Source organism: Heliconius melpomene, chromosome 12 (assembly GCF_056956725.1).
Source record: "Heliconius melpomene rosina isolate 202511_hmr_F chromosome 12, ASM5695672v1, whole genome shotgun sequence".
Classification (NCBI taxonomy): Eukaryota; Metazoa; Arthropoda; class Insecta; order Lepidoptera; family Nymphalidae; genus Heliconius; species Heliconius melpomene.
In genome coordinates this window covers 11,753,262-11,769,026 of record NC_140400.1, presented here as the reverse complement: position 1 = coordinate 11,769,026, position 15,765 = coordinate 11,753,262, and the positions used below count along the sequence as shown (strand labels likewise).

General features: G+C 36.5%; 1 protein-coding gene across 11 annotated transcripts in view; it reads right to left on the bottom strand.

The window, feature by feature from the left end:
• Nucleotides 1–15,765, bottom strand: part of tay (tay bridge kinase) — a 48,262-nt gene that overhangs the window by 2,120 nt on the left and 30,377 nt on the right. For 8 of the 11 annotated variants that reach the window (XM_085193821.1, XM_085193823.1, XM_085193824.1 and 5 more), the window contains 9 exons: nucleotides 6,218–6,277; nucleotides 3,303–4,766; nucleotides 3,026–3,180; nucleotides 2,499–2,649; nucleotides 2,028–2,227; nucleotides 1,527–1,642; nucleotides 874–1,133; nucleotides 377–508; nucleotides 2–61 (listed from right to left, as the gene is read on the bottom strand). In XM_085193821.1, coding sequence (XP_085049947.1) covers nucleotides 2–61; nucleotides 377–508; nucleotides 874–1,133; nucleotides 1,527–1,642; nucleotides 2,028–2,227; nucleotides 2,499–2,649; nucleotides 3,026–3,180; nucleotides 3,303–4,766; nucleotides 6,218–6,277 — 2,598 coding nt within the window. Of the gene's footprint in view, nucleotide 1; nucleotides 62–376; nucleotides 509–873; nucleotides 1,134–1,526; nucleotides 1,643–2,027; nucleotides 2,228–2,498; nucleotides 2,650–3,025; nucleotides 3,181–3,302; nucleotides 4,767–6,217; nucleotides 6,278–9,988; nucleotides 10,556–15,765 lie in introns of those variants that run through there. The other 3 variants (XM_085193825.1, XM_085193816.1, XM_085193818.1) reach the window with 3 other exon arrangements.

Below are 15,765 nucleotides of genomic sequence, written 5' to 3'. Positions count from 1 at the left end.
CCATAATAGAAGGACGCGGTGGTGGTTTAGTGGCGGAGTCGCTTGCTGCAGACACTACGGGCTGTTAACATGAGGCGATGCAATGTTAATGATGATAGCAAAAAAAAGGTAGAAGCATTAAGCAATGTGCTCCCATTGTAATAGCAAGAGAATAAATAATATTGATAAATGTAACCAGAAAATCCCATATGAATTATTTAAAAAAGTTTCTACTAAAAAGAAAGCAAAATTATTCATAATGTCAAGGATAGCAATCCCTAAACAATAATATCAAAGGGTTTAAAGGATAACTACATAACAATAATGAATGAATGATAATTAGCTACTAATGGTAATTTTTAAAATCTCTTCTTCATGGTTTATAAGTAAGTTTTACCTTAGGTGCGTAAGTCGTAAGCGGCGCTGGTGGCACGTACGGAGCAGTAGGATGTAAAAGACTGGATGAATATGGGTAACCAAGACCAAGACCAGTGCGATACAATGATGTCATCTTGCCAACATCTTTGAACTGCCAAGAAATAATAATATATTTAATCAAAAGATAAAATTATACTTTTTTTGCACCATTTGTATGTGAAAAATATATCGTGAAAAAGCTCTGTAACTTCACACAATGAGCGTGACGATTATTTGTTTAACTATTCTAAACAGATGAATGAATTAGCTAAAAAATACTTTATTTTATAATAAAGAAAATAATTTGTACAGTACAATTTTGCTCTTGTGAATCTTTTTTTTTTTATTAACGTGTTACATATTTAGGTCTGTTTTTCACTTTATTTCATTTCATACATCCTTAGCATAATTAATTTGTAATATAATATATCCACAACTAACAAATATATAAAATAAATATAAGCAATAACAACTCACCAACGGTGAATGCGGCACCAGCAACTGATGTGGATGGTGCGGCTGAGGTGGAGCGTGAGGCGCGTGAGGAGCATGTGGGGCATGCGGGGCGTGAGGCGCGTGAGGCGCATGTGGGGCATGTGGGGCGTGCGACGGCGGGTGCTGGTGCACGTGCGTGTGCTGGTGCTGGTGGTGGTGCAGCTCGGTCCGCACGCCCACCGCGCCTGCCGCTGCAAGGAACCGACTGTCCAGTTCGCGACGTAGGAGATCTGCGCCGGGACCTGAAATTACACAAATATACATAAATCACAATACATAAGTACTGTTCGATACAAAGTTTCGTAATCAATTTATCTGCTATTGCATGCTATTGTTTACATAATATTTAAGTCTATATTTGGCCTATTAATTTATGAAATAATATTTATTTAATTACTCATATAATATTTCCTTGGGTACAAGAATTTGTACTTTGATTATTTAAAATAATATTTATATTTTCATATATTTTGTTTTAACTAATTTGATAAATATATTTATAAGAAGCTTCTAATTATTATAAATACAATATAAGTAGATATTGTAGAATGTCCGTAATAAAATAAAATATTGTAATGGACTTTTTAAGACATTTGAAAAATGTAATAAAATAATTACAAAACTCAATAACTCACTTGTTTGAAAAAGTGATTCCGCCGAGAATGGGTTAGGGTTAGGCGGTGCGAGAGGTGCACCGAACAGAGGTGGTGCAGGCACGAATCCGCCACTCCGGTCCGCAGCTGACGGCCTGCTGGAAGATGCCACAAAACAATCAATAATTGAACTTAGCAAAATTAATAAAATAAATAAAATAAAATTTATTTCTCTTATATAATAAAAATATATATTGATGAATCGAAATATTATATTTTTTAAATATATACTTCGAGAATTAGTATTTTTACGCATAACAATAATTAAATTCGTATTTTTATCCATAACAATAATTATCATTTGATGAAGTGATACTATAAAACTGTAAGACTTTTTATATAATAGTATAGATATAGGCAACCAAGTGAAAAACCACTCTGGTCACCGTGCGTGAAAATGCCCGACAAGATTATTGTAATAAAAGGACAAAGCTGATATTTAACTACAATATATTATAATATTAATCTCCGTGGTATACTCACGTTACCCCCCAGTGCGCGGGCGGCTTGGCACTCGAGCTGATGCTGGGCACGGTGGGCACGGGCGCGAGCGAGTGCGCGAGGTGCGGCGCCGCGGGCGTGGGGGCGGTGGGCGTGGGCGTGGCCAGCGAACTAAGGCCGCCCAGCGTGCTCAGACCAGTGCTCAGTGGTCCGAGCGTGCTGCCTAGAGGTGGTACTGATCCCTGGAAAACAAGTTATTTTTTTATGTTCATGTTGTAACTCACATTGAAAGCTAAGACACTCAGTTCCCCACATATCGCCCAATTTTGAAGACATGTTGAGTGTCCAAATTCAATCATCATATGGCAGTTTTCACAATGCCTTTTATTAATATTAAAAAATAAGTAAACTTCTCTTCGAATATTAGATTAAAATTTATAATATAGTGTTTGCAGTAAATGACAATATTACTCTGCCTAAAGCCAAGAAACATGATTGGTAATGTCCACATACTGGTAACGCGGCCGGTATGGGCGCTGCGAGCGGTGCCCCGAGTGGCGTGGGCAGCGGCGCGGCAAGCGGGGCCGTGAGCGCGGACGACACGACGGGCGTCGCACCGGCGCCACCCGACGCGGGCGTGCTGCGCGATAGGCTGCTGATATTGCTGTTGAAATAGGTTGTTTGAAATATATGTTTATTCATGAAGCATGTAACTTCAACCCGATACAAATAACATACTTGTTGAAGTGGAATCACTTATTATACTGACAAAACTTACGCTTACCTCTAGACAATGGCAAATGAAACCTATCGTGTACATATTATTCAATTATATGTACCACATAAAGCTGGATAAGCAAGGGCAAATTGGTTACCTACTTTTCGCGAAAATTTATGAGACTATCAATGATTTGTGGGTCGTTTTGTCTCCTTACAACCGTCGCGTTTATAGTGAGACGTTGCCTCACAATCTCGTTAAATTACAACCTCGACGGCTACTCTTACAAATAAATGAATAATTTTAAAGTATCGGTTCAAACCTGAAGCTGTCGCGCTCTCTACTCGGACTATGTCCTCTCGGTGAGTAAGACAGCGGCGCGTGCGCCCCCGCGGCGCCGAGCGACCCTGGTGTGTGTGGTCTCAGCCCTTTTGGTGTTTTAGGTGCAACCAGCGGCGATGCTGACAAGTTGGTCCTCTGCAAATATTTACACAAAACTAAAGTGAAAACTGAGACTATTTAATAATGTTTAAATATACATTTATTTCAATATAGGACATTGATATGAGTTTAAGCATTTTTTATTCCTATATACTAACCGTGTCAGCTGTATTTCTTGGCGACGCAGCAGACGGCGGAAGGTAAGGACTATGTTGAAGCGTAGGTGCGTAGGGAGCGTATAATGTGGGATATGAGCTGCCCGTATAGACAGCGGGTGGGGGGTAGCCATTACTGGCCATAGAGCTAACGACCGCTAAGCTTTCGGAACGAACTGGAATTTCATTTGTCACCTGCCTAGAATCTACTATAGGTGGTGCTAAGTGATGACTGGTTACGCTACTAGTACTGGACGCCGGCGTCAGCACAACGGGCGCGTTTGAAGTTATAGTGGTATCCATATGACTTACAGGTTGATGTAACGAGACGGAAGTTAAGGATGCAGAGTGAGGAGGAAGGCTTAGGCCTGGATGTTTGAGGCTCGGCGTAAAACTAGACATTGTACTAGTTGTCGTGGCACTAGTGAGATTCGAGCTGATGTGGTTCGGTGTAGACGTTGATAAAGGATTTGAGCTACTTAATGGAATACTACTTTGATGGCTCATCATGTTGTGGCTATTTATAGAATGATTGAAATGCGGCGCCGTTTGCGGATTCGACGATGGAGGCAGGTGATTGGAGGTAATGTGATTTGCTACACTGAAAGCTGTATGATGGGAGGGTCGACTCGCATATACCGGTTGAGCGGAATGTTTCTGTAGACTCGATTGACTCTGATAAGGTATCGAATGATTGTGAATACTGGAACTTATACTCGAGTTTACATGACTAGACACGATCGACGTCGCCTGGTAGGGGCGCGATATGGGAGTGGAGGGGGACATGGGCCGCCCGGGAGCTTGGTGACTCGGAAGACTACTGGGCGTGGACGCGGAGGAAATCTGCGAAGATATACTCTGTGGTACGCCATTTGACACAATACGATTCGGGAACGAGGTAGGAACGGAGGGGAGGGGCTGGGTGGCCGGGGACGCGTGGGCGCGCGGCGCGTGTGTTGGCTCGGGCGGCGCGGGCTCCGTTCGCGTCTCATGGTTGGTGTGGCGGTAGTCGGGCAGCGCGGCGGCGGCGTGCGCCTGGTACGCGCCATGCGCCGGGAACAGCGGCGCGGGTGGTGCGGGCGTGGGGCTGTCAGCGGCGGCGCGCGCGCCCGGCTGCAGCTTGTTGTGGCTGGCGGGCCGCTCGGGCGTGTCGGGGCCGGCGGCGCCCACGGGCCGCGCCGGTATCTGCGTGGCGGCATGCCCCTCGATGGCGGGGATGTGCGCGCCGCTGGGCCTGTGTGGGGTGTCCGCGCGGAAGGGCGGCGGTGGCAGGGCAGGAGGAGGCAGCGCCGCGGGCGCAGGCGACGGCGCCGGCTGCGGGAGGGGCGCAGGCGCAGGACTGGCGCTCCCGCCCACCGGCGCTCGCGATAGTGCCAAAGCGCCGCCACTTCCGCCTCGTGCTACTAGCTCATTCTTTCCGCCGCCGCCCGCATTCGTCATACGGAACAAGGAACCGGCATCCGATGCCTGCAATGAGGAAAACAATATTAATAGCAAAAAAATACAAACACGAGTTTTTATATAATTTCAAGAGTAAATTTATATATCAACTATTATTTCGCTCTGTAATGTACACATAATTAAACACAAAGAATTGTTATGAAAATGTAAGAAAATTAGGTCACAAAAATCCGCGCGGGTGGTTCTAGCACACTTTCATCCCCGTGGCCTAGATTCATACGCTTTAGCAAGTAGTGTGCTATTGGAACTACAACGCAAGGTACAAAACAAAAAACCTAGTATAGTATTTTATAAACTGAAACTGAATTTATTGTACTTAACAAATATCAAGAAATTACGGTAAATTAAAATAAACAAATGTATTGTACAAGACGAATTTTGTTCATTTAACAAACACAATTCATTAGGGAATTGAAAAAGTAAAATATATTGGTATTGGAAAAGGTTAATTATTATTGTTCATAACAGACAGTAGAAAAAAATTAGTTTGTTTTAGTACTTTATATTTTTATCTTTACTTTATATTATACTAGCGGACGCGCGCAGCTTCGCTTGCTTATTTAGGGGTGAATTCCAATAAACTATGAGTCTAAGTCTCAAATTTTATACAAATCGGTGGCGATTTAAAGATTTTTCCATACAAACTTACAACCCCTTATTTGCACCCCTAGGGGATGAATTAGTTAGTAATTAGACCACGAAACATGTGTCCAACGAAATATTTTTAAGAGTCTAAATTTCAAATTTAAAAAAATCGGTGGGGATTTAATGATTTTTCCATCCTAACTTTCAACCCCTTATTTGCACCCTTAGGGGGTAAATTCTAAAAAACCGTGAAACACGTGTTCAATTAAATATTTTCAAGAGTCTGAATTTACAATTTAATAAAAATCGGTGCTGATTTAAACTTTTTTCCATACAAACTTTCAACCCCGATTTCACCCCTTTAAGGTTATAATTTTTCAAAATCCCTTCTTAGTGAATGTCCAGATTACGAAAGTAAACATCTGTCCAAATTTCACGTTTCTACCATCAGCGGTTACGGCTGTGCGTGCGTCTTACCTCAGTCAGTGAGGAAAAGTCCTTTTATATATATAGATAATGATATTTTTTTACTTCAAATACGACAGTTATTCGTATCTAGCTACCGTATTTCTATTTGACCAGACAACATTTTATTCTAATAAATAATATAATATTCTGAAATTTATAAAGCACTTTGTTTTCGCTTTCAAGCCATTAGCTTAGAGAGAGATCTTTTCTAGAGTGGAGTGGAGGCAAAGTAATGCATTTTCTTCAAAGTACAGAAAATGTCATGTAAACTAATACATATTATTTATGAAGATTTTTACCAATCTACCGTTGTATCACTTTAACATTAGCAAATAGACAGATTGCATTCAAAAATTTCTTAGATACAAAGCGCCAATTTGTATAATAATTAAAAATATACTTACATCGTCCATTGAAGCATCGTGGTAACGAGGAGATGCATTTCTGCTATTTTCTGGGCTTGCCTGTAACAACGATTTATAAATAAATAAGTTACGGTTTAACAAAACATTCAATAATAAAATCTAATATAAGCCCGTCCACAAATGTAAGTGCTTTATAAGACCCAATAATAAATAATATAATAATGTTTTTTGTGTTACAACAATGCAGTGAGCTCTGATATCATCTTTGATTCAGTAGGCGAGCGGGGACCAGCTGGCATAATGCAGGCATTAGCATTCAAAGTTATGTTCGTGTAGACCTATTGTTCTTAGCTAATACACAATATCCGCTAGTTTGGCAGTGTTCTACGCGAGATATCAAAAGAAGACACGAGCAGAATAGGAACTGAATGCGCTAGGAATGTCAATATTTTTATAAACATTAATAAAACTAGCACACATTTAAATTACTTGTAATAATACTTGCTTTGCAACTCTGTTATGGGTGATACACGTCTATGATTGCGAATAAAAAATACACCGACGTTATCATTAGAATTATTAAGAATAGAGGATTAGTTAACCCTATTCTTTATTTTATTTTTTTTCATAATTATATCATAGCGTTTTTACAGATATTTTGGACAGCATGAGATATTGTTACAGAAGTTTACTTTTTACATCGTCTGCCTATTGATAAATAGGAAAACGATGTAAAAAGTACGGCTCTGTATCTTTATGATGTAGAATATCATCGAAAATATTGTTTTCTAATTTTACGCATTTTCTGTATAGCGTCACGTTGTGTCTAGCACGCAGCTGGATAAACAGAGGAAAACTAGAGTTAAAACACTACGTTCTTGAAGCTTTGCGTGTTGAGTGGCGTATCTCAACACCGCGCTTTGCATATACCTATATACATTTACGTAAACATATAAAACAAAAATCGTAACCAAATACTAAATTGCACACACAAACACCACAAATCGTTTGGGGGACGTTCCGGCAATTGAATGTATGGTCTTATCCGAGGGTGCGGCGCCGTCGTGCAACAATGGAGTGATAAATCAAGTATGGGGCGCGCGTGCTGGCGGGCGGCGCGGTGTCCGGTGGACAGTGGCCGGTGCCGGTTCTCAAGATGGTGATGTTCAAAGGAGCCGCGTGCCTGCAGGTTGATCGCCTTTTATAATAGGCACCCCGGCTATTATTTATAGCGCTGACGTGATATGCTAATAAAACCTTTTTATATGCATATTATATATATTATGTTTTTATCATGACAACTTTGAATTGTAATTTTGTTCGTTATACATTTAGAAAAATAATTCTTTATCTAGTTTTTCAATCAAAACATATATGTATTTAAGAACGAGTAATAAACAAAGCAAAGTTTTCATCGTTAGAACAATAAACGAACAATATGTAAATAACGATTACTATTAGTAAACTCCCTATTGTGAACACAAATTAAATATTTTTGTAAAAAAGATACATTTACCCATCTCTCCTCTTTTAGGTCAAGGGTCAAGGCCACCGACATGTATCATATTAATGACTATAAAAAAGAAATATGAACGAATTCTAAATTTAATATTCTAATATTAATACTTTAAAATATATATATTAAGCAATGTTAAATAAGGATGACAGGTTTTGTCAAAATATAATATAAAAAATATATACATATACATACATTTGTGCAAATTAAACTTACACCATATTGTAAAAAAGTTGAAAATCGTTTATTGAATTACATATTGCTGTCGTAAAATAAAATGTCAGATTATAAGGAGCTTCGCGTTTATATTTCAATTTCGTTAACATAAATAAAATATACTATTTTTCCGCTACTTTGAAGTCTCTCTGATTTTTTTTTTATTCATTTGTCAAAGCACAAAACGTCGTATCATCGTACAGGCATTTACATAAATATTATTTCGTTTTTTTTGTAGGTGCTACAAATGTTGGCCACTTGTCAAAACGACTAAACATTAAAATAGATAATCACAGCGATATTAACGCGGTGAGTGATGTCGCGTCGACAAGTAATAATGGGCCCGCCGAGTCGAACTCCGAAGAAAACATGCGTCAGTTTAAATAAACTAGTAATAAAAATAAACGGCCCCATTAGTCAACGCGGCCAAAACGAAAAAGCTAAAAAAATATCTTAGCTTAATTACATTAATATTAAAAAGGAAAAAAAAATGTTTTATAGCAAAAAAAATCTAACGTGATGGTGGAATATCCACTTTATCTACTAATATAATATTGTAGAATTAAATCAAAGATAGTCGAAATAAATAACTAAAGCAATATGTCTAAGCAACTAATCTTATAATTAAAGTTACTTATAATACGACATGCATCTCCGCTTCTAGTATCATCATTGTCTTTGTCGTTAAAGATAAAAAACCCAATGTGATAGCTTTTTCGTCCCTCATTCGAAATTCTAATACTTTCATAAAGTTTTAATAGGATAGAACTTTAAATTCAACGAGAATTTAAAATCGAAGGAAAGTTGGAACAGCAGCTAGCGTTCGTGGCAGTTGGAGACTTTCTAATGGCCTACCGATTTCTATTATATAGGTGGGTATTTATTCACACGATTAACATGATTGTATAATATAATTAATGTAATTTTTATTAAAAAAATAGAATCATATTATGTGTATAGTTTTGAAAAAAATGTTTTTCATATAAATAATATTTGCATAGCATAACAGATTGAATGGCTTCAATATAAAGACTAAATTATTAAGAAATATGAAAGTACAATAAATATTATTTCATTATAACCATTTCTTTTTTCAAGATATATATCTTATTTTCCATTAAATCCATAAAATTTTCTATTACAATATATATAAAAAAATTGTTATAATGAAATAATATTTATTGTTTCAACAGACAGACAGATAGATAACAATAATGTCCATTTGACTCAAAATATATTAAAATGTTATGAATTTAAAGAGAATTATCTGAATACAGAATGTGTGTTAATGTGACACTCGAGGTTAAATAAAGTCAGTCGAAAAAATATTTGACTACTCAAGTTTGCATAGCATCATTAATTGCAGGTGTATTCTTATGTTTAAATAATAAATTATACATGTGAATAATAAAATAAAATTTAAGCTTTATATCGATATCAATAATTATATAACGTAGTTTTTCTAGTGTTATAGTATTTGACAGCATTCGAGCATCATCAACAAACACACAATGACATTTGACATTAATCTTTAGAGCGACAGGTTATTATTATATTATACAAATTTAAAGCAGTGATTCAAAAAAAAAATAATAATAGTCGCTATTGGGATGCGATTGTAGGTCAGATTCGTTCTCGAACGAACATGTTTTATATTTCAATTATTCTCTACAACCAGCCTCACACTTTATCCAGCACAAAGCAGGGTAGGCAGAGAAAACGTAGTGTTTAGACACTCCGTTCCCCACTGTTCTCCTCGCCCGTTACCATTAAATTAAATATTATAAAACGATTTAGTTATTTGAATAAAATTTAATATGTATGCAAGCTTCGTTATTATAAATAAGGAGTGGCAACTGATTTATTGTAGATAGTTTGAATTGGAAGCCATCCAATTTGCATCTATGTGGAATAAGTTTGCTTTGTAATCACACACTTCAGAAGTTCCAAGTCAACAAAATTGTGTGTTTCATTTTATATTTTAATGTAGTCCATATGTTTCTTTTTACATTTCACTCACACTGATAAATTATGAGTTGTGAGTTACTATCTGCTTTTAAAACTCGTACATAATATACCTCATTCTCCGCTGCCTTTCCTGGTGACCTTTTCGAATTTTCTTTTTCCGTCTTTGCAGTTGCAGATGATTTTTCTTTTTTGTGAACTATCGCCGCTCCATTGTTTTCGGTTCTCTGTTTATTATTTTTTTTCTTGACTTCTTTTTTGCTGCCTCCTTCAACATTATTTTTGGGTGAATCTTTAATCCTCACTATGATAACTTTTAAAAACTATCAAGGTGCACCATTCAATTCACGTGTATTTTTGTATTACCATACACTTCATCTAAAGCACATGCCACAATCACTTCCGAACAAAAGTTTAAAAAAACGCAACACAAAAAATATCACTACAATCAGAACAGATTTGGAGCACTCTTTATCACAAATTCCTATTCAAATTCACTGCAATCCGTAAAACACTGAAATCCATTGAATGGCGATCGGCCGTTTCGGAGCTCGGTACAAATCTGTCACAGAACAAAAATAACAATAGATCGTGATTCCAACGGAGACAAAGACGTCAGACGGACACACCGTATACGTACGTAACGACGGCCCGGCGGCCGGGGCGCGAGTGCGGTGCCGGGCGAAACGCGCGGTAGGCGGCGCGGTGTTGTAGCGGCACGGTCGGGCGGTCGTCGTCCGCTGCGGCCTGCGCCCCCCGCCCCGCCCGTCGCGCACGCGCCGCCCGCCCAATATATGCCCCGTTGAGCATTTCTCGCGATACAATACACATGTAAACGGCTTCCTAAAGCCAACACACACAATAAATAAACTTTGAATTATACATAATAAATATCATATTTTGCCTGAATAAAAATCCTTTCCCAGAAGAAGAAAACAGTTGCCTCTTTTATAGTTAAATTTCAAAAGGTTTGAACCTTTAAAACCTATTCGAAAAATTTTTATTTATATCAATTGTCATAATATAGAAACAGCTTTTTATATTAGGATTTTCAAATCGTCTTATTACAATCTCTTTTCCTTCTTCATATTATAGTTAATCTAAATTATTTGTACAATGGCGAAACGTAAAAGCCAATAAAACCCTCCCTTTCGAAATATTAAATCGGAATAAATTATTTGAAATGAAAAAAAAAACGGATAAAAGCCGTCCCTAATTTTTTATCTTAGGGGAAAACGTTCGAGTTGAAGGGAATCTTCGTTTCCTGCGTGAGTTTATTGAATCGCTTCCAAATAGCTGTAACTCTATTAAGGTCTTAAAAAATGTATTTGTAAGGTATATTTTTAATCGTAAGGCACAAATCTTAGAATTCTATTATTATAATAGGTACATTCAAAACAAATTGTTTTACTTTTACGAATGTCTGTTTACTTTTTTAAAAAAAGTATTAGTTCATTTTTGTTTGTCTCAATAATCATCATTGACATTGCACAGGTGATTACAGCCAGCATTCTCTCCACCATTCATTTTATATTAACATAGGTATTCATCATTTTTTCACGTCACTCTGTATCTCGGACACAATAGGTAGGCAGAGTGAATCAAGGGATAAGACATTCCCATCATCATCATATGCCAAATTCTGGAGGCATAGATAGTGGCGAAATTGCGTGTTATGCCTCGACACCAGAGCGAAAAAATGAAAATATTAAATTTTTCATATCCTCGAGTGGAAATCGAACCCATATCTTATCGCCTTTACAATCAAACTTTATGCCCCTGTACGAAGGCCTCATATTGCATATAAATAATTATCATTATAATAAACACAGAGACTCAATTATCATAAACGAGAGTTTAAACAGTTCGTACAATATTTGCTGGTCGGATTACTCGAGTATTAATTACCGGATGTCAGTACAAATGAAATAATGTCGTGGCTTGTGTGTAGTGGTAATAATCTTTAATCACTTTAATGTTATGTAGTTATTAAATAATATATATATTTTTTTAATAATTTAGTTATAAACATATAGAACGGAGTGTCCTAACACTAGATTCCCTCACGGTAGACCGTGCCTGACGTGATTGACGATTATAATAAAACATAGCATATATTATATTTATTGTATAACCTATGACGTACATCAATAAATCCTATACATCAACACCAATTAAGTCCTACTTTATGTGAGTTTGGATTGCTTCCGGCATTGATTACGCAGATTGGGATCGCTTCGCTTCCCTCGGTGCCTGTTAATGATGCAATAAAAACGGCGCCTATCGACTTAACCGTTGAGTGCGCTCACTACTTTTTAATTTTATAATCAATTTGGTGTTGATGCGAATAATATTAACACGAAATATAATATATAATTTGTAGCATCATTTTCTAAGATGGGGGGGCTTGCAGTTTTGCAAAAGCAATAAACACTTGCAAAGGACCGATGTTTCTGTGTCCACACTTTAGACCTAGTTGTTAAAGGAAGATGTAATAACATGATAATATATATAAGCATCCATAAAAAATATATCGTAAGAAAAGCCGAAAATCTAATACTAGTCATTTAAGTCACATTATATAAATATGACTCTGCCAGTGACTTGTTTCGCTTTAATATCATCCATTTGAAGTATAACAAATATCCACATATACGTTGGATAATTTTGTTATGAAAACTGTGAACATCGCAAACAGGGGGTGCAATACGAACGGGAGGAAATTGAGAGTCAAATAACGACCGCAGAATTTATTTCGAACCTCATTCAATTTGCGGTGGGCGTATTGTTAAATTATTTTTGTATCAGACATATTTCACGAGTGCGCGTTTTCATTTTTAACGTTTAATTAAATCTGGATTGGAATTCTATGTTATTTGAATATACAATTAAAACAAACGCTATAAAGGGAAGGTGTGCAATTAAACAAATATATTTTTTAGCTTTACGCTACATCCCCATCCCGCACATAACAGAGTAGGAAGAGGGAACCTAGTGTTAAGACACTCTGTTTCCCACTTACCGCTGAATTCTAGAGGCATTGCGTGGTGAGTGGTGAAATGGACAGAGCGAAGAAATATAAATTAAAATAAACATTTAATTTCCTCAAATGGCGATCGAACCCACAAATAAATAAACATGTTTTAATAAATTTACATAAGAACAGAAGAAGAGAAAAAGAGAAAGTTAAAACAAGACATTTTCATCAACGTTTAACCCCTGACTGTGCATATTGAATAAGGATGTAGGAAAAGTTTTATTCGTAAGAAGCCCAAGGTAAGAAGTTTAAAATAAGTAAATAAAATTTGGAACCGTAGACGAATAGTATATTTCTGTGAATGTATACATAAGGCAAAATGGAGGTGGTTTTAAATTTTAAATTTCAAAACCTTTGTGAAGAGCGCAGTGCTTGCGCTAAGCGTACTGTACTGAGAAGTCGCAATCAGGATTTGTGACAAAGAAACCACGGAGGGACGGAAATACGGGGAGCGTCAACAACACAAAGCGATTCATCCCTTTTGGATTTCTACGAAGCTCAGAATTTCCAAGATCTACTATTCAATTGTATGTATTTAACTACAACATTTTAGTGAAGTTAAGCATTCTTTTCGCTATATTTTTATTTTGAAAAATATAATGCATTAGGCATCCATTTGAATATACATCATATATGATGTATGTATTTCTTTAATATTAACATGATGGCTGAAACTGTTAAATTCAGCCTACGACGGCTCTCTTTACGTGACATGAAATTTTTTACGACTGTCTGCCATTATCCATCTTAATTTAAAATATTTCGTATACCTTATATTACAGTAACATGTTAAACAATACGTACCTAAAAGGGTAAAAAGCATACCTAAAAAGTATAACTTATAAAAAGAATTAAGCAAAGATGATGAGGAATTAACATGAATAAATAATAATAACACATTCAACCTGCAACCCGAAAAAGGCAACCCCCAAACGCTTTTGTTGGCAACCCTGTTACTGGGTCGGGATTACAGCCGCCGCAAGCCCAATTTATTCCGCTAATCGAGCTCCACCTCGCTCGCCGTAAATTAATTAATTAGAACGAGCTCGTGCATGTTAAATGCACAACACCTTGGAATACATAAATGTAAAATAGCATTGTACGACATGATAATACTCAATAAAGAGGTAATAAAAAATAATTATTCAATAGACCAATTTTTGATAAAAGTTTCTAGACAAGTGTGTAATTCAAATCAATATAATGAATATTGTATATTGAATCCATATAATTGTTATTTCTTTATTACATAAGAACTCGTTTTACTTTGTTAGTAGTTCTACGTAACATAAAAATCCACACTATTAGTTATTCTAACTGGAAACTTACTAGAAAATTACAACACTAACCTACCTACCTTATTAAATATTTATATTTATTACCACTTTTTCTAATTATTAAAACAAGTATATTTAATTGTGCATAGTTATGCAATACCTAATCATTTTTTTCTGTAAATGTAAACAATAGTTGTATGTCAAATAGTTTACACTCGCTGTAAAACAAAGCGGCTGGCAAGCGCCCAACTCGCGCAGTGCGACAGTCGACACGAGTGGATGAGCGCACGATTTGCGACGGCAACGAACGCCCAACGCTGGTTACAAAGACAAACGTCACATGGATGTGCCGCCTCGCCTCTTTGCCTCTCCTCTTTACCTCTCATCGCCGTGCTTAGAGTAGATTTGTACGAATTCATTTTAAATGGAGCTGCCAGATCGCAATTACTCTCCCTTTGAGCATACGGAATGCGTTCTATATGACATTCAATTCAATTTCGCGCACAAAGCGCCCGTCGAAATTCTCTTTCTCTTTGACCAAAACCTCTTATGCAATGGCGCTTTGTTAACGAAATAGCTTGAACTTAACAGTTAACACACTGAACGTTTGGTACATATGCAACAATATGTTAACTCTGTTAGTGTCATTTATTTGAACTTTTTAGTTAATATTGCTTATTCTATTCTACTTTATAGAAATAGAACGCATTTTAAGCATGTATGTAATTGGTAAACGCTAATAGTCGTTAATGACATATCAAATACAGGTTTTAATTGGTATATTAGATTAACTGTTACAAATGAATTTATAGCATCCAGTTATTTGTCAAAATTAAATATGTACAATTTCTTAAATCTTCCTTTAAAACACTCAAAACGCAAAAGTAATAAAAATTAGTAAATATCACAACATCTTACACAAATATAATACAAATCATTATTTAATGTGCTTCAGACTCGCTAATAAAATTATAACGCCGTATAAAGGGCACAACAAACCAAAAGAGATAAAGAGAGTACGTAATAAAAACAGTTCAATTTTAGGGGTATTTTGTCGAGGTTATATCCATAAACTGAGCAGAGTGGTGGTATGGGTACGGGCCGCCCCCACTCCACCTCCACCACCCCCCAGAGCGTTCGCGGTGCCGAGTAATGAATAAACTCGCTAAACACAATTTCACGATGAGAGTAATCAGGGCACTCTTTAACACTGGATGTGATTTCTGTAGGTGGATATTGTTTTCTAAATTAATGTTAAATGTTTCCTTTGCAGATATACAATTTTAGATTGAAATAATTAAATTGCGAAGATAAACCTATAAATGTATTTTATTATGGAGAATATTCTTATACTAACTAATCGTTTTGGATTTGAAATTATTTTCGTACTTAAAATATATTGTGTCAACAAATATTCTACTACATCTTAAATTTATTTAATCCTTATATAAAGTAATCTTTCAAAAAGCTAACAACAAATAAAAAAATTTTGTAAACCTCCGAATGTGAAGTACCTAAAAGCTCGAAAATTTTGCGAAACACGAGAGCTTGCTGTAGAACAAAGGTATTTTCCAGC